At 43.9% G+C, this 19,680-nt stretch overlaps 2 protein-coding genes across 9 annotated transcripts in view; one reads left to right on the plus strand and one right to left on the minus strand.

Moving 5' to 3' along the window:
• Positions 1-8,083, minus strand: part of ZC3H14 (zinc finger CCCH-type containing 14) — a 40,496-nt gene extending 32,413 nt beyond the window's left edge. For 7 of the 8 annotated variants that reach the window (XM_028155872.2, XM_028155870.2, XM_028155868.2 and 4 more), the window contains exons 1-4: positions 7,917-8,083; positions 7,364-7,406; positions 2,270-2,384; positions 78-118 (exon numbers count right to left, since the gene is read on the minus strand). In XM_028155872.2, the coding sequence (XP_028011673.1) occupies positions 78-118; positions 2,270-2,384; positions 7,364-7,406; positions 7,917-7,952 (235 nt within the window). In that variant the 5' untranslated portion in view covers positions 7,953-8,083. The remainder of the gene's footprint in view (positions 1-77; positions 119-2,269; positions 2,385-7,363; positions 7,407-7,916) is intronic. The other variant, XM_028155865.2, reaches the window with a different exon arrangement.
• Positions 8,084-14,493: 6,410 nt separating this feature from the next.
• The window catches only part of PTPN21 (protein tyrosine phosphatase non-receptor type 21), a 67,772-nt gene continuing 62,585 nt past the window's right edge, over positions 14,494-19,680 (plus strand). The window contains exons 1-2 of the mRNA XM_054715845.1: positions 14,494-14,827; positions 19,288-19,680. Coding sequence (XP_054571820.1) covers positions 19,501-19,680 — 180 coding nt within the window. The 5' untranslated portion in view covers positions 14,494-14,827; positions 19,288-19,500. The remainder of the gene's footprint in view (positions 14,828-19,287) is intronic.

Here is a 19,680-nt window from a genome sequence, read left to right on the forward strand (position 1 = left end):
GTTTAAATGGCTTTAGAAAGAAAGCAATCATATGCTATAGCAAATCCCCCAAAAAAGCCCATTTTTATGAATCTTACCTGTTGTAACAGAACGAAGTTTATCTAATACACCATGAAGCCTAAAAGAAAAAAACAAAAAAAAATTAAGTTTCCTTTAATCAAGAAAGATTTCAACTGCCACTCTAAATTTGATGACATTATGGAATCAATCTTCAGATAAATATTGATAAATGATACTAAATGGTATTTAATGGATAAATGGTATTAAGTTTCACATTTTAAAAAGGCTTTACATGAATACTACAAGAGCCAATTAAAAATCATTTTTTTCATCACTATTTTAAACATCCAACCTCTGCAAAAATAAGTGCCAGAATATGACCTGAGCACAAAGTCTTATCTAAAAGGATGCATTTTGTTTCCTAAGGACTAAAGATGCAATGTAACTGACGGTAAAAGATAAAATATCACACACATGTATTACAGCTTACTATTACAATTGTTTAGGCATTATTTAAATTATTTTTATCTACTCATATGGTTTTTGGGGAAAAACTTAATTCTGAGGTAAGAAAACTTAATCTCAAAATATATTATCACATTTCACTGTATCTGTTATTTACAAAACGAATGCTGTAAACAAGCACAGACCATAACCTTGCTTATAATATTACCTATTTTATTTTAGTAGTTATGTACAAGGCAAATTTGCCTTACAATCCTTCCAAGAGGCCATGCCTCCTGAAACACCAGAAATAGCTCAGTATGTTTCACCCAGAACCCAGTCTTATGCCACTGTTGCCTAGGACACAACTACAGCAGGTCTCCAAAGGATAACTTGGGACCGTTGTCAATGAACCATTTAACTTAGGAAAGCAAAGTGCCAAATGATAGACATTATCACTTGTGTCAGTACATGTTAAAGAACTGAACTTATGGCAAGGTGGAAAAGTTGAATTAATTTGATTTTAAATTCAAATTCAATTAGCAGTATGTTTATGTAAGAAATTTGTCTAACACATTCCATCAAGTTATCTGAGAAATAATCCACTAGGTCAATCTCCTATATTAATTTTAGAGGGACTCAAAACTAAAGTGATCCAAAGGTTAAACCAGAAGTCAGGTCATAAAAATGTACATGAAACAAGTACATGGACTGCTGAAGACTTTAAATAAACCACTCACAATAATGGTAATTTCCCCAGGCAAAACATCTTGATCTTTTTTGGGAGATAGGGAGGGTACATTTTGGGGACAAACTGTAAACAAGTGGGTTAGGTCACATACACTATGTACCAAAACATTTGAGAATCAACCACTGTACTCCATGTTCTTCAAAACTGTAATACAAACTAGAGAATTCTGTGTGGAATTTCAAGAAAGTTTCAAAAGAGTTGTAAAGCATTCATTTACCTGCTGGGGCAAAATCACCTTCAAGACAAACTTTTGGTTTAAAGGCAGAAAGTTAACCAGCTTCTTCATATTCCTCCTTAGTGCCTCCTATTTCCTGTCCCAGTCTCTTGCCTTTCAAATTAAGCAGGCCAGTCTGCTCACTCACTTTCTGCTCCATCACCCACTTGTGCTGTAACTGGTGGTCTCCAGTGTGAGGAGCCCTATGAGTACTTCCTGCTCTATTCTCATCCCCATCATCACTGTGTCTACCTCAAACCTGGTACCAGAACCTGACTTCTTAATTTTAATCTTATGCTTCTAGTAAGTAGTTTTAACTAAAGGCCTATGTGGTTTGAAAAAGGACATTGAAGATTATAATATTGACTTATATTTGAACACCAAGTTGCCTATCTTAAAATTCCAAAAAGTTCTCAACTTTTAAAAAATTAATTTGAAATTCTGTCAAAATCCTTGCCCCCTCAGAATTAACTCAGAGAAAGCAATTTAGGAAGTCAAACCCAGTCCAAAAGAACACCTGCAGCTGGTTTAGGCTAGATGAAAATGATAAGATGTAGACATTTACAAGAGAAAAACAGTAACTACAGTGTGAGCACATTACATGTGTTAGCTCACTTAACGCTCTCACAAGGGCCCTATAAAGGGGATTTACTATTCACATTTTACAAATGGAGAAACCGAGGCAAGAGGCAGATCAGGATTCCACCTTGGCAGTCTGGCTCCAGAGGCTATGCTCAGTTCTCACAACCTGCCTCTCCACGCTGAATCGGACTCTCCTGTCAGGAGCCTCTTTTCAGAGAGAACACCTACTCTGACTTGTGCCAAACTTTGGTCTAAGGGGTAAATATTCAGAAACATACCATACGGTGAATCGAATTGTGTTGTTCCCTAGAAACAGGGACAGGTCCTCTGTCATTTGGTCCTGACTTTTCTTGTTGGCCACCATCACCATAATGTAATCAGGAAGTTCTTCATCTATTTAAAAGGAAAAGTATATAAAAACTTTTTTAATGTTTCCCTCTATTTAAAGTTGACGTGCTTGAAAACATAGATGTAGCTCTAAGATTTAATATTTCAGCTCTACAGGAATTATGTTTAAAAAAGGTATAGCTTTTTTTCTCTTCATTCTATAGGTATTTCAATTACTAGAAGGATGGGATTTGGAATAATGAATACTTACAAAAGTAGGTATTTTAAATTACAAACTTGAGAGTACACACATACCCATCATCGTTCTAAAAATGCTAATTTCAGAGAAGTTTCCAGAAAGCATATGGACATCCACCAAACTGAGTTTTGTTTAGTGTCTGTTTCAAAATGACACTCATTTCTCAAGAGAACACCTTTATCCTTCGTAAAGTCAGGTTTCAATTACTCAGGGTAACAACCATGCAGCAACATCAAATAAACTAAAACCACCAAAAAACCCTGTATCATTTTAAAATTCCATCTTAAGATTAAATAATTTCAACTCATTGTTTTATACTAATACCCTCCTACACAGTGATTATGAGGGTGAGATCAAGAACCAAAATCAACAAAAACAAAAACCACCATAATGAGAAGGTATGGAAGCAAGTCATTCATCAGGAACTCTAATCCCAACCAAAAAAAAAAAAAAAGTATTTAATATACCTTAAATAGTCATAATATTTCTATGTAGGCAGAAAAGTTCCTTTCAGAAGTACTATCAGACATTTGTTAAAAGGAGAAATATAAAAAATCCAGTTCAAGAAAAGCACAACTATATTGAGAAAGCCCAATCTACAAATGGAGCGAAATCAGGTTTGTTGGAATCATACATCTGAGGAGATACAAGGACAAGTAGCCAGCCACTTGTTATTTTCTTTGTAGAGTAACGAAAGGCCCCACTGCTTCCTCAAAATTTTAGTAAATAACCCTGGTAGCTTATTTATACGAAGTGTACCTACTATGTGCTGCCACTGGTAACCCAGGCAAGGTAAAGAAACTGGAATGCTTTGGCAGTTTGTTTCTCTCCCTCATGTCGGTGATGAAAACGAGTAGACTGCTTCCTGTCACAATATGACATTACATTTTCTAAAGTTTTATAGAAATGTAATCAATAGTTGCCTGGGAGAGTACCGGGTGTGAGCAGGGAAATGTGGAGGGAGGGATACAGAGCTGCCCCAAGAACTTTTGGGAGTGATGGATATGCTCATTCGCTTGATTATGGTGCACATAGGCTACGACTTACCCAACTGTACATATGCTCAGTTTAATGTATAGCAACTATATCTCAACATAACTATTAGAAATTTATATTTTCTTAGATACAAATGGAAAGTAAGAATCTAATGAAAATTTAATGTTCATATTTTTACAGAATTTCACAAGTTCATTTGAAATCTACATACTGAATAAAAAACTAAAAATGCTGAATGTTTCTGTAAGCTTATATCTTTAAAATGTGAATGAAATACTGTTCTAAATTATAGTGGTGATCTCACTGAAGTGCTCCATTTTAAACAAAGGAGACCTTATCGTTCTTAACCAAAAGGGCTGTTCACCTTTGTATCCTGCACAATGTCTTGAAAATAGGTAGTCAAATGTTTATTTTTTTAAAGAACTTTTTATTTTTAAATGGTAATTGCCCATTTACAACCTCATGATTAGACATTTATGTAACTTACAAGTGATCACTCCAATAAATTTAGTACCCATCTGACACCATAGTTATCATAATATTGACTATATTCCCTAAGCTGTGTGTGACATCCCTATGACTATTCTGTCAAATGTTTATTAGATAGTTTTAATAACCTAAGAGGTTTCAAGAACTTTCTCTAGCAAAAAGAAAGGGATTCTAAAGTCACCCATTTCAGAAGGGTAATGATGCACAAACAATTTGGTAGCTAATTGTAAACAAATAATGCACTTTTATCTCAAATAGAATCTCATGGTGAACAGTTTACCCACTTCATCAACACTTATGAAAAAATCAGGTTCTCGGTAGGCCACTGAGACAAAACAAATATGAAGTCTCTACCCTCAAAGAAACTTCCCGTCAAGCAGAAACAAATTGAGAAGCTGTATTATGTTAATTGCCAAGTCAGATTTATTTCAGTGGAGTTGTAGTAGAGCATTTCTTTATTTGTGAAAGGAGTAATACTACCTGCCATCCCATTCCAGCATGTTTAAAAGAAATGGAGCTATATACATACACTAGAGGCCCGGTGCATGAAATTTGTGCAAGGGGGGGCAGGGCGGAGGGCGCAGCTTCAGCCCGGCCTATAGCCTCTCTCAATAGGGGTCCCCTCGGGGGATGTCTGACTGCAGGTTTAGGCCCAATCCCACTGTGGAATTGGGCCTAAGCCAGCAGTCGGACATCCCTCACGCAATCCAGGACCACTGGCCCCTAACCACTTGCCTGTCGACCTCATCGCCTTTAACTGCTCACCTGCCTGCCTCATTGCCCCTAACTACTCTGCCTGCCTGCCTGCCTCATCGCCCCTAATGGCCTCTGACTTGGCCCCCGGCGCTGCGGCTTCATCCGGAAGGACATCCGGAAGGTCGTTCAGCTGTCCGGTCTAATTAGCATATTATACTTTTATTATTATTACATTTTGAAAGCTATAAATAAAATATATGGTATTTTTACAATTACATTTCATACTGAACTTTGCCCAAGCGTGTGAGGTTTTTAATAGGCTCAAAATTCTTGGTTTGAGACTTTTCATAAATGATAGGAATCACCAATAAGACTGAATTAACATGCCTATGTTTTCATATACTAGAATTAAGAAAGTTCTGTCCCTGGATGGGTAGCTGGGGAGCTAGTTGGTTAGAGCTCATCCAATACACCAAGCTTTCAGGTTTGATCACAGGGCACATACAAGAACTACCAAGGAATGCATAGGTGAGTACAACAATGGGTCAATATTTCTTTCTCTCTCTTCCTCCCTCTCCCTCTCTCTCAACAATCAATAAATTTAATTTTTAAAAAAGTTCTCAATGTACATTTTTTGTGGTATTCTTTTTAACCCAAAACATGTTCCTGGCATATAACTGGCATCCATCAATTGATGAATGAATAAAATAAATAAATAAATCCCGGTTCAGCTTCATCTTTAACCTTTAAGCCTCATTTTTTTATCTGTTAAAGTCCCAACAACAGGTAATTTATGAAATGTGCCCAGCATGTAGTAAATTAGCAATCCTCCAACAATAAATCCACTTACATTAACAGATATTTTTATTTTTAAAAATTAGTACAAAAATATAAAATAAGTTATATTTTTATTACTCTAACATATGGTTTAAAAGACAGCTGGATTCTAATTTCTGTTTCTGCATTTCACCTGTTGTAATATGCTGTTATAATTGAAGAATGTGAAGAAAATTTGGTCTTTCACATGTGTAGTTTGAAAAACAGGTATTTTAATAGCCTTTGCAGATAATGTGATTATTTTGTGATACTACACCAAAATTCAACAAGTGATAGTTTCTTAAGTGTTAGTAGCAATATGGAAACAAAAACTGTATCAATAACCTTTTTTTTGTATTGTTACATGAAAATACATTAATCCATCCTAGCCTTTTTTAAAAAAAAATATTTTTACTGATTTTCAGAGGAAGAGGGACAAAAAGATAGAAACATCAATGAGGAGAGAGAACATCAATCCGCTGCCTCCAGCATGCCCTGCCCCGCCCCCCCAAACCAACTTTTGTTTTGTCATTGGCAGCAAAATCCATCAGTTCTTTTCCTCTGCTCACTTTCAAGAAAATGTCTGGCAACTACTCAAGTGTATGTAACTAGCTTGTCAGTCCTTATAATTTAAAAATGATGTTCCATGAAAAAGGTGGCTAGTTCAGTTCTCAACTCAATTACACAAATCCTTTTTCTTAAAAGACAACCCATCATGCTTCAGTGTACGCCAGAAATACTTTATATGTTTGTACAGAACTTTATAAGCATATAAGTATTTCCTTCTTCCTCACTGCATATTAAATAATGTAATCAAGGGCCAGGACTTAAAAAATATATTTTTTACTGCTTCATCAATTACATTCTTAAGTGAAAAGGGCTTTTTAAAAAATTGCAAGTAGAGAATTTCAAGTAAAGAATATGATGCTTTCCCCTAAAGTTTGGTGTGAGACCTTGATTTCTTGATTTGGGGTCAAGTATCGGAAGTTTTACCCACTATTGCTTTTGCACAAGCCAAATGTCAGTATTAACATAAAAACAATTTTGACTTCAGACACCCTTGGAGTCTTCCACACCTTGAGAACCACTTTCATAAGTGATAGCTATTATTTGTATAGGAGGCAACAAATCTCAATCTTGCTCAAGTAAGCACTCAAAGCCTCAATTTCCTTGCTTGTACAGTTGGGGATATTACCACTTACCTTCCAGTGTCCTCCTGAGGATTACCATGACCTAATGCATATACATAGAGGTTAAGCACAGTGCCTGGCCCAAAGTAAATGCTCAAATTATAAAAATCACAAAAGAACGAAGAGGATACATTACTGCTAGGAGGTAAAAGCGAGAGGAACAGAAAAAAACAACAACAACAATAATGAGAGACCTGAAAATAAAAGTCACTGAACCATGGCAGAGGCAAATGCCAGAAAGCATCAAGCATCCCAAATGCAAAATAATTGTGAAAAATTAAGATCAAGAAAAGCAAACAAAATAGGAAAAACAATAAAAACACGACAATGCCTCAACAGAGGAAGCTAAACAATTTCAAAACACCACAGAAGAGGGTAAACACACACACACACACACACACACACACAAGGTTGTATATAGAGCTTTCCATTAAAAATAAAACGGTAAGGAAAAGAAGTAACCAGGGATTGTCAGATTTTGATAGCAGAAAAGGGTTTCTTCAAAGTCAAAAAAGTACGCTGGGGAAAATGCACTCACTACAACTCAATTAGCTGCAAATTCTAAATTGCATTAGGCTAACAAAAGCAACGTAACTTACCAACATAAGCTCCTAATTCTTGCAATTTCCCCTTAATGGCACTCTGAGAAGGGGGAGGAAAAAAAAGACAAACGTACGTGAGAACGGCGGCCCTAGGAAAAGCGACTTGCAACGCAGACGCAACGGTGCGGGTGCACGCACCGCCAGCCCTCCTGGGCGCCCGGGGAGGCGGGAGGCGCCGGGGCCCCCGACCCATCCCCCCGACCCCCTGTCGTGGCCGCCTCCCACGTTCTTCCGACCCCCTTCTCCGTCCCCTCCCCCTTCCCCGCGATCCCTCCAGCAACCACCCGAGAGAGGCTCCCAGTGCGGCGGAGCACGGCTCGCACCGGCCACCTCCGCCTCCTTCCGCTTCCCCGCAGCTACTTTTTCAGCCGCGGCACGTCTGCCCGCCGCCGCGCGCCCGAGGCCGAGTCAGCCCCCAGGCCCCAGGAGGCGCCGCCAGCCGGCGACCAGGCCGCGGCGTCCAGGCCGGGCCCACCACCCCGTTACTCCTGACAACCGCGCGCCCGCCGAGGCCCGGCTTCCCGCCCCCGCCGCCCCCCGCGGGCCTCACCCGGATCTTGCGGCTGATCTCGGTGCCAATCTCCATGGCTCCGCGGCGGGCGGCGAGCTCAGCACGGCGTGGCGCTTCGCTTAGCCAGAGCCCGGAGCCGGCTCCAGCACGCAGCCCCCGGGCCACAGCCACCGCCGCTTCGGGCTGCGCGGTCTGCGTGACCCGCCCACACCGTCCCAGCGCCCGGAGCGAGCCGGGTGGAGCGCGCCTGCGCCTGCGTATGCGCCTGCGCACACCTGGGCCCACCGAACCTGCGCTCTGGCGCCCTCTGCTGGAGGCAGGGAGAGCAGGGGCTTGCGCATGGCCTGGGATTCTCTTCCTCTTTAGGCACCTGCAGAGCTTGGCTGGTCGTTCGTCCCTGTTCTCGCCCCTAGTTATTAATTTTACTCTCCTCTGGAAAATACGTATGAGTTAAATATGCAGCGAGAAAATCTCTGGCTTTGATGGGATATCCGTATTCGAGTCCAGCCTTCACTTACTGGTAGTATGATATTGGTTTAGATATTTAAACTTTAAAACATTTTTTTTTCAATTTCAGTTTACAGTCAACATTATTTTGTATTAGTATCAGGTATACAGAATAGTGGTTAAACGATCATATGGTTTACAAAGTGGTCCCCCAATAGATATCTAAACTCTTGAGTCCTGGTTTTCTACTGCCTCCTAGCGGTTGCATTATAATTACACTTGGAGGGAAAATGGAATATGCAGTGCAACAGGGCTAGGACATGAAACATAGTCCTGTGTTTGACTCCACAACTACCCTGAGTGGGGTAGAGGGTAGCTACTACCAAGTCACAGGTGCTGCCCACCCTCAAGGGAGGAGATTGATTATACAGGGTGTGAACAGCAGGAGTAGAAATCCTGAGGCCACCTAGGGTCTGTCTGCCATGTGGCCCTTCATCTCATATACCTTTTTTTTCCCCTTCTGAATTCCTTTAACATCTATTTGGGAGCTGCTACTAGGACAAAATATACTCTGTAATGTTTATTTTATTTGTGGGTGTGTTCTAACAAAATTATAAATTCCTTGTAGGTCTGTATTTCTCCAAAGTGTCTTTCAGAATACTAAACACATAGTAAGCATTTATTGAATATTGTAGGATAAAAGAAATTGATGACTAAATTATGGATAAATTCAGTGATCATGTCTTCATTCAACATTGATGAGAGGCAGTGGAGCAGAGTGACTGAGAACAGGGACACCAGAGCCAGGCTGTCTAGGTTGGATCCCAGCTCCCCTGCTCCCTGTGAGGCCTGAGGCATGTTGTCTATTTCTCTGTGCCTCAGTTTATTCACCTATGACATAAGTACGACACCAGTTTCTCCTTCATTGGGGTTATTATAAGGATGAAATGTTAATATTTTGGAAACATTTCAAACTGTGCTTGACTCATAGCAGCACTACGTTTGTTGATTAAAAATTAAATGCCTGCCCTGAGCCAGATACTGTGCTAGAAGCCCGAGCACAAAGATGAGCAAGACTACATTCATGACACAATCCAAAGACGGTACAGCCCAGCCGGTGTTGCTCAGAGGCTGAGTGTTGACCCATGAACCAAGAGGTCACCAGTTCTACTCCACACATGCCTGCAACCAATCAATGTTTCTCTCTCATTGATGTTTCTATCCCTTTCCTTTTCTCTCTCTCTAAAATCAATTTTTAAAAAAGACAGGTACATTGTTTCTATTTATTTATGCACCATTTCAGAACTAAGAACCAAAAAACACATGTTTTTCCATGCCTAGGTACAAAATTCTTAACCAATATTTAGATAATATTGAAAGAACGTGTTAAAATAATAGAGATTTTCATTAAAATGTATTCAAAATAAACTGATAAACAAAATAGATCCAGAGACATAGAAGCATGGATTAGAAGACTCTCAGAGGGAAGGCTGGGGGGGAGGGGGAGAGATTAATTTGGGAATTTATATGCATATATGCATAGCCAGGACACAGACAATAGTGTGGTGAAGGCCTGGGAGGGGCAGGTGCGAGGAGGAGGGGGTCAATGGGGAAAAAAAAGGGAGACATCTGTAATACCTTCAACAATAAAGATAAATTTAAAAAATAAAATGTAGCCTGGCCGGCGTGGCTCAGTGATTGAGCATTGACCTATGAACCAGGAGGTCTCCGTTCCATTCCTGATCAGGTCACATGCCCAGGTTGCGGGCTCGATCCCCAGTGGGGGGGCATGCAGGAGGCAGCTGATCCACGATTCTCTCTCATCATTGATGTTTCTCTCTCTCCCTTCCTCTCTGATATCGATAAAGACATATATTTATAAAAAAATAAAAATAATAAAGAATAAAATGTATTTGGAATGGGGGAATTTGTATTAAAGTGTATTCAAGAAAGCGTTAGCTTTGGATACAGTCCATTTAAAACTATTGGGAAAGGGACTTGCAGGCTGCTAAAGAACTCACCTATTTAGATCTCAGGAGTTACGTGTCTGGATCACAGAGGAGCAGCTGGTGGTCCCGGGCGTCTTCGGAAGCTGCAGCTTCACAGCTGTATCTCATCAAGAGGAAGATGATCATGATGGTGTCCTGAGAGAAACCATTAAAGGGGTCTTCGGCCAGAAAAAGACTAAGCTGACCCATGAGAATTATTTTCCAACATGGAAGGGCGCTCGGGTTCAGGAGGAATGACATAGTTTGCTCAGGGGATAGAGTGAAGACTAGATTGCAACAAACCACAGTGCCGTCTAGGAGAGCTCCGGGCTGTCTTCCAAGAGAAATGACTGAAAAGAAAGAGCATAGGTTCTGAAGACATGGAGGTCTGAGTGCTAATCCCCGCTCCGTGGAGCCTGTGTCCTCTAACACGGGCCCCTGGCACCTCCAGCCTCCTCTCAGGCAGCATTCCCGCTGGAGGTTGCACATCCTCTGGAAGTATGCGTTGGGCGTGGCTCCTTCAGCCTGGAATGCTTTTCTCTTATTTTCTTTGGATGCTTAGGGAACTTGTATTTGTCCTTCCAGACTCAGCTAGAAGCTGATCTCGGTGTTAAGCCAGGCGTTTCCACTCCACGTAGAATATATACCCACTAGTGAATATACTAGTAACTCGGCTAGAGTTAGAGATTCACCTGTTTCTCCCATGGTGAGTCTTTGAGGACCAGGCTATGTATCTGATTTGCCTTTCTCTTTGCAGCATCTGTATTCCAATAAATATGGGGTGAATGGACAAGTCTTTCTTTAAAAAAAAATAAATTATTATTGATTTCAGAGAGGAAGAAAGAGAGAGATAAAAACATCAATGATGAGAGATGATCATTGACTGGCTGCCTCCTGCAAGCCCCCCACTGGAGATCGAGCTCACAACCCAGGAATTGACTGGGATCGAACCTGGGACCTTTCAGTTCACAGGTCGACACTCTATCCACTGAGTCAAACCGGCTAGGGCTGGGCAAGTCTTTCCAATAGTGGGTATCACATGGCATGTCTGCCCTTGGATGAGAAACCCTAAGTGCTGGGAATTACACTCATAGCAGTCACTTATGCTACTGAGTCTGAAGACTTTTCTCCATTTTCATGTCCATTTGAGTAAGTATATTGCCAACACCATTATTCCTCTGTTGTCTGGGGGGAATTTGGCCTCTAAATTCTCACTCTTTTGCAGCTGAAAAAGTGCTGTACTGTACCTGAGGAGGGGTTGCGTGTGGTAGGCAGAGCACCTGGTGAGGGTTCACACCTGGTGAGGAGATTTCACCTTTCTGGCTCTGGCTCCCACTGCTCCCTGCACCCAGGCATCATTATCTCTATAGGGCCGGACAGTCACTCAATTTAGATTCTTGCAGAGGATGGTAACTTACATAGGGAGCTACAGTGGATACTCACCAAGCTGTCAAAGCAGATTAATTTCTTAACTCCACCAAAATTGTAGTCACTGCACCACGAAAATCACAATTTCCTTCCGTGTAATGGAGCATCTTTTCAGTACAGAACTTTCTTTTGTAAATTTTAATTTATGTATTTTAACAAGAATTGCCTTCAGAAGAAAAAGTATTTATAATATGCCACTTTTTTTTAAATTATATTTTATTGATTTTTTTTACAGAGAGGAAGGGAGAGGGAGAGAGAGTTAGAAACACTGATGAGAGAGAAACATCAATCAGCTGCCTCCTGCACACCCCACACTGGGGATGTGCCCGCAACCAAGGTACATGCCCTTGGCCGGAATCGAACCTGGGACCCTTGAGTCTGCAGGCCAACACTCTATCCACTGAGCCAAACCAGTTAGGGCTATAATATGCCACTTTCCAGGTAGCAAGAGGAGAAAAGATACAGATATGCAATTGCTTACTTATTTACCGAATCTCTCTAGATGGATACATGGGATTAGGGTAACCCTGGTTACCCCCAGGAGGAGAGGGAGGTGTCTAGCAGGCCGGGTGGGAAGACTTTCCACTTACATCCTTTTGTACCTTCAGGGCTGAACCATATAAATTACTTCATTTCCTTCATAATCATAAGCCAATAATAATTCCGTGTGTAACACTTGGAAGGGGTTGTTCAAGTGGCTTCTCATGGGGCTGTTACTGTCCCATGAACATGGTTGAGGGAAAACAGAGCTTAAGTGCTCGGTCAGCGAACAACACTTGCGGATTATGAGGGAGGAAGTTCAACTCAGTTATCTAACATCCTTGGGTTTTATGATCATTTTCTATTTTTAAAATTCTTTCATTTTCTTCCCGATTCAATTAACACGTTTTTATTTAGTGCCTCCTCTCTGCCCAGCAGTGTCCCAGGAATTTTAGCAGTTATAAAACAAGCCTTCAGGAAAGTTTTTTTTAAAGTTCTTGCCAAGTGTGGCCATCACTGCGGAATGAGGCGGCTAGATAGTTGTCATGGAAGCAGAGAGCCTTGAATTGAGGCTTGGCGAGAAGCAGAGGGCTTGTGGAAGGGGGCAGCAGGTGCTCCGGGTCAGGAGAAAGTTTGATGGGGGCACTAGGAAGAGAAATAAGGATGGTTTGAGAGGCTGAGACCGGGTTAGAAAGGCCCTAAAGGGCAGGCAGAAAAGCTGAATTAGCCTGGGGGGGGGGGGGGGGGCGGAGAGGGAGGATTGTCTCAAGAGAGAGAGGTAAGCCTGGTATTAGCACGGAAACAAGAGAGAGCTGAGAAACCAGAAGCAAGGAGACCACCCTTGGTAATCCGGATGTCAAATGATGAGGGTTTGGATTAGTATGGGGGAGGGGACGATGAGGCGATGAGGAACAGAGAGGAAAGAAAATTCGTGAGATATTTGGAAGGAGGAACTATTAGGTCTGAATGACAGGCCAGCATCACACAGAATTTCAAATTTTCTAGCTTGGGAGATCAGAAAAGTGACTAATTTTCACGTCTTTTTTTTTTTTTTTTTCCTTCACACACAAATTGACTCCCTTATAGTGTCCGGTTGAAATATCAATTATAAACAGAAGTGATTTATTTTTTTTCCATTAGAAACACATGGAATCTTAGATGCCTTTAGCTCCGTGGCCCAACCTGCATCTTGCCCAGGCTTTGTTCTCCATGGCACTCATCCCTGTACGATGGCGCTCGCCTTGCTTGTACTGGGTATGTGTGGTGTGTATGCGTTTTCTCACCCGCCAGACCACAAGTCCTTTGTGTGCAGGGGCCATAACATATATATAGCAGGTACTCAATTAAGTGTCTGTTAATTGTTGAAGAAGAAAATGAGATTGAAAAGAGATGTAACATAAAAAAGCTATCCAGAAACTGCAGTCTTTTAGAAAAAGCAAATGTAAGTTAAAATGTACATAAAAGCTTCTCTGCTCCAAACATTCAAACCACATGCCAAGTAAATATCAAACACCCCACTGTGATGGTGTAAGGGTCACAGTTTTATTCCTTGGCTACTAATTCCTGTAATAATACTCTGTAATAATACACATTGGCTAGTAGGGTCTAGAACTAAATGAAACACTTAATTTATACTTTACACAAGTTCCTGGATAGTGGTCATTTTATTCCCACCTTATGAAAGAGACCGCACGAAGTCACACCATCTAACCCGTGTTGGTGCGGGGATTTGAACCTGGACACTTTGACCCTGGAGTCTGCATCCTTAATAGCTCTAACTTTGTCTTGCATATGCATACAGCTTTTTAATTCTTGTTGAGGCTCACAGGTTATTTGGGTCGTATCAACCCTTTATGAGAGAGAGGACTTTCCCACTCAGGACTCGTGTTTTTCCTTATTTATGGGATACATCCTTGGATGGACGAAACAGAGCGTTCAAATGGTTTTCAGAAATGCACAAGAGCAATCGAAAAACTCTAGCAACAATGGCCTTTTACAGACCACCTAATCACCACCCTGGAATAAGACCCTATACCTGGAACAGAACTAATATCCCCCTTCCCCTCATTTGTATTAAAAGCCCTGCTTTATTTGGAAACTCCTAAAATAAGTGGTCATATGATTAAAAAAAGCAGCGGCGCGCCCCCTCCCCGGCGGCCGGGCGCAGCTGTCCGCGCCTCCCCCGCGCCCCGCCGCCCGCATTCCAACTCTCTGAGGTCACGGCCGCCGCCGCCTCCCCGGATCCGCCCGGCCCAGGGGGAGGGCCGCCGGCCCCCGCCGCTCCGCGGCGCTGCCTGCTGCTCCGGCCGCGCGTCCCGAGCCCGTCGGTCGGTCTCCCTGCCTCCCCGGCCCCGCGCGCTTTCTTTGTGCGCCGCTCCTCGCCGGCGGGTCCCCCCCCCCTCCAGGCGGCTCCCCTGGCCTCGGCCGCCGCGGGACTGGCCCCCGGGAATGGTCCGCGGGCCGAGTTTGGGGAGACAGGAAGTGAGGCTCGCGAGCCCCATGAGCGCGCCGCGGTGCGGGCGCGGCTGCGGCGGCCGCGCGGCGGGGCCCCGGGAGGCGGGCCGCTGAGCGGGGCGCGCGGCCCCAAGGATGCGGGAGCCGGAGCAGGTGAGGGCGCGGGGCCCCGGCCGGCGGGCGGAGGGCGGGCGCGGCGGCGGATCGGTGGGGTGTGTCCGCCAGCGGGGACCCCGGAGCGCGCCGGGCAGCCCCGGAGGACGGGTCCCGGCTGCGGACGGCTGGCAGGAGCGTAACAAAGAGAAAAGTCTTCCTTCCCCAGGTTCTCGGGGATCTCCTGGCGTCATTGCCAGAGGGGCTCGCAGGTCTGTTCTGAACTCCTCCCCAGATTGTGGCGGCCCGATCCTGGAGCAGGGGGTTCAGCCTTAGGCATGTCGGTGCCCCTCGGAGTCTGAAGTGCGGAACTTACCCGATCGCTTGGCGGCGAAGGGGAGCAGGGGAGGACGGTGTGGCGAGGGCTGGTTTTGCTTTTGGAGTCAGGAGTGTTTACTCTGGAAAAGAGAATTCTTGGGTCTGCAAATTCCGACTTGTGATTTCTGCACATCCTGATTGGAAGTTGTTGGCATGCTCGTCTTATTTTCATTTTTGCTGAGAAAGCCTTATAAGAATAGCGTATGCTCTCAAACATTCAAAATACTCGGTGTGCTCCAAGTGACAACCGCTGTATGCCTAATAGTTGCCGACAGTTTTTTTTTTTTTTAAAGTGTCGGATATGACAGCAATTTTACTCTGAAAATAGTTGTTTGTTCTGTTTCTAGGGCATTTTAGTCTCGTGTATCTACGTGTAAATGGTTGGCCCATGAGAAACAAGTTTGAATGCTATAGATATTACTCTAAAAATATCGTGTACTTTCTTTTTTTTCCAATTTTTTTATTAAGGTATTATATGTGTACATATCTTACCATTAGCCCCCCCCCCCCCCCATCGTGTACTTTCTTTTAGTGATTATTTTAAAGCATCATTGGTAACATATATATGGTGGGGACCTTATCAGCAAGGCAGGAAAGTACAGGATTCAGAGTTAAAGTGCATTTGAGAAAGTTTGAGAGGGGATGTGAAGAGAAAACATTAAAATGAATTTACAAATATCTCTGTCTTTTGAAAACTTGAGCAGAATATATATTTGTTTTCTTGTTATATAACAGAATGGTTTTGTAGTTTTTTTCCTTCAAAAGCTAATTATGAATTGTTAACTTTAGTAGTTAGGTAATTTATAACTCCAGACCCAACTACCTTTCAAATTATTACATATTATTTTACACCTGAGACTCTCCAAAAAGCATCCTAAATTTCTACTCCTCTACTCATTTATAACTCTATGACATCATTTGGTAGCAAATATTGTACATAAATGGAAGTTAAAAAATGTGTAAATTAATAAATTTGTGGTTAAGCAAAACATTTTAACAGGTTTTATATATATGAGCAAAAAGCAAGCTATCTTATGGTTAGATCTTGGGGGGAGGAGTGGGAAATGCACCTGATACACACCCCCTCAACTTTTAAGATTACATTAACATCTACCAAAATAAAAAAAGAGAACACATTGCCTTTTCTTTATCCCTGATGCTGTAAAGTATTTCAAATCTCAGGGATAGTGGCAAAGTTTGACTCTGCATTTGCTTAATCAGAGCATAAGTTAATAATTACATTGTGTCCTATCTATTGCCTTCAATGTATAGCTCTACTTTGTAATGAAGAGACTGACTACCATATTTGAACACCCTTAATAAAAATATTCATCTTTCCTCTGCATATATGCAATATCTTGTCCTGCCTGTACACTACTTAATCCTTCTTCAGTTACCATCATTTGTGTATTAAGCTGAAATACATTACCTCATCTCATGAAAGGGTATTTAGTATATGTTAGGTATATACAATCTTTTAAAATTTATACAAACACTACTGACTCATCAGGAAATTTTCCAGTTTAAAAGTATTAAGGTTCTCATGTCTTTCCTTTTTTTAAAAAAAAGTATTTTTATTGATTTCAGAGAGGAAGGGAGAGAGAGAAACATCAATGATGAGAGAAACATTGATCAGCTGCCTCCTGCACGCCCCCTCCTGGGGATCGCCTGCATGTGCCCTTGACCAGAATCAAACCTGGGACCCTTCAGTTCCAGGCGTATGCTCTGTCCAGGGGGTAGAGCAAGGTTCTCATTCTTGATTTTTTTACATTTTGCCTGAACTATTTAGTTTATACCTTGACATAACAAAGAGCATTACAAACTGCAGGTGGAGAAGCATATCTTCTTGTTCTTTTTTTAAAATATATTTATTGATTTTTTACAGAGAGGAAGGGAGAGGGATAGAGAGTTAGAAACATCGGTGAGAGAGAAACATCCATCAGCTGCCTCCTGCACCCCCCCCCCCCCCCCCCCACCGGGGATGTGCCTGCAACCAAGGCACATGCTCTTGACCTGAATCGAACCTGGGACCCTTCAGTCCGCAGGCCGACGCTCTATCCACTGAGCCAAACCGGCTAGGGCATATCTTCTTATTTTTTAATTTTTATTTATTGATTTTAGAGAGGAAAGAGAGAGAGAGCGAAACATCAGTTTGTTGTTCCACTTATTCATTGATTGCTTCTTGTATGTGCCCTGATGGAGGATCACACTGGCACATGGGTGTATCAGGATGCCACCCTAACTAAGCTGCCTGGCCAGGGCGAGATCAGATATTTTTATAATATTTATTTTCTACTTCCCTCCTTACCTATAGAAGTATGGTGCTTTTACCTACAAAAGTCACTCAGGAAATGCTGTTAATACAGTGCTCTAGGTAGTTCCTGTTTTTTCCCCCTCTGGCCTTCCTCCTCTATCTAGTCCTTGTTTTAAACTTTTCTTTCTTTTTTTTGGCTCTCTGAAAATAACCAGAATCCAAAAACCAAAACACAAGCAACACAAACAAAAAGCCGCACAGATTGGGTCCTTATCAGAGGTCCATCCCTGTAGGTAAATATAGATGCTTTTAATCTCCTTAAGGACAGCGACGGCTTAGGCTTCGTCTTCGACGTCTCCCGATGCCCACCGCACTGCCTGGGACCCAGAGGCGCAGTGCACTTTTGCGGAATGGAATTACAAAATGTTGGCTGGCAAAGCTCGGCGCCATCCCCCGTGCTGAGGGCCCATCACCTCTGGGGCTGGGACGCCGTCAGGAGAGCGGAATGAGGCGTCTGGGCCCGACCCCAGCTCTTTCCATCCTGGGGTGAAGCTGCGAGGCCTGGGTTCCGTGTCTGCCTGCTGAGAGGAGGCTGGGGGCGCACCCCGCCCCTCCGCGCGGTTCCGGACCCAAGTTCTGGGCCACCAGCCACCCCCCGAGCCTTGCTGAACGATTCACCTTCCTCTGCCCAGACGAAAGCGGAGGGTGGGCACTATCCCGGGATTCTGTCCACTCCTCGAGGGGGAAGGACATCCAGCTAATGTAAGAGTCCGCGCTTGCCGCTCACGCCCAGTTTGCTTCAGCCCGTGCGTTACCATCCACAGGTGTGATTACAAACGTTGTTTGAAGTCGCGTATTTTGGAGTCTCGAGGCTCCAAACCGGGACTCAAACGTTCCCAGCACCTGTGGCGGCTCGAGCTGGGTCCTTTAAAAGTTCCCTCCGGGAGCCGCCGGCCCGGCCCCGCTCTAGCGCGTCCGTCCGGAAAACGCTGCCCCGGGCGGAGGGTTCCGGGGCCGCCGAGGCTGCGCGTTGGCATGGCAACGCCGCCCGCTTTCCCGGGAGGAGCCGGAGCCTGGGCGCTCCGCCGTGTTCTTAGCCACGTGGGCCGGCCGAACCCGGTCCGCTCCTCGTGAAGCCAGATGGCATTGAAGTCCTCGCCCGCCTCCTCTGGGCCGGGCTCCGCAGAGCAGCCGGGGCCACGTGCAGGCCCCGCGTGGTGACCTGATAACAAGCGAGTGTAGGGTCTTTTATGATTTGTTTACAAAGCAATCAACGTGGTGACGTCACGACGTAGAAACCAGAAAGGCTTCTCCAAATGCTTAAGCGCTTCACCTCCTTTGAACTGACAGCTGCCCCAGGTTAAAGGGGATTATTCCTCTCATTTGGGTTCAGGGTTCATTTGCCTTTGGGGACTGAGGCTTGGGCGTAGCTCTTTTGGAGGTGTTTTGTAGTTAACTCACCTAAAGACTAAAAAGACCCTCATGTGTGGAGTATTGGGGAGCCAAAAAGAGTTAACTGTGAAAACACACACACACACACACACACACACACACACACACACCTTATCTAAAATAGAAACGGAACCACTAATGCTAGCTACTCCATTTGGGTTGATAGTACTGCCAGCCAACTATCTCATTTAATCCTGAAGCAGCCGCAGGTGGTTGTCACTCTTTGCAGGAGTGAGTGAGGGGTGGAGTCTGACCCAGGCGCTGACACAGCTCTGATGTCAGCTCCCCCCACTGCCTCCCCAACCCTGCTAACGCCTTCCTTTTCCAAAGGAGAGAGGAAGCTTATTCTTTGCATATAGCTTTATTGATGTTGATTTTTAAAAAGCCAAGTCCAGAGTTGCCATTGCCCGTGTAACCAGTGCGTTCCTTTCCTCAGCGCTGGCGTGGATGCCCCCTTCGCCTGGCCTGCGGAGACTCCGTTGCGTTTTAATGGCGGCAGCAGCTGCTGGGTGAGCAGCCGGTGACTGTGCGCACCCTCCCGGCAGGAGGGCAGGAGAGGAGAGGAGAGATCGCCCTCCTCCTCGGGCACCACCACTGCCTTGGTGGCCGTGCTTTTCCCTCTTGACCCCTCCACTCTTGAAGAGAGAAGATGCCACTGCCATTCGGATTGAAACTAAAACGCACCCGGCGCTACACGGTGTCCAGCAAGAGCTGCCTGGTCGCCCGGATCCAGCTGCTCAATAATGAGTTTGTGGAGTTCACGCTGTCTGTGGAGAGCACTGGTCAGGAGAGCCTGGAGGCTGTGGCCCAAAGGCTGGAGCTGCGGGAG

The sequence above is a fragment of the Eptesicus fuscus genome, chromosome 5, assembly GCF_027574615.1.
Source record: "Eptesicus fuscus isolate TK198812 chromosome 5, DD_ASM_mEF_20220401, whole genome shotgun sequence".
In the NCBI taxonomy this organism is placed as follows: domain Eukaryota; kingdom Metazoa; phylum Chordata; class Mammalia; order Chiroptera; family Vespertilionidae; genus Eptesicus; species Eptesicus fuscus.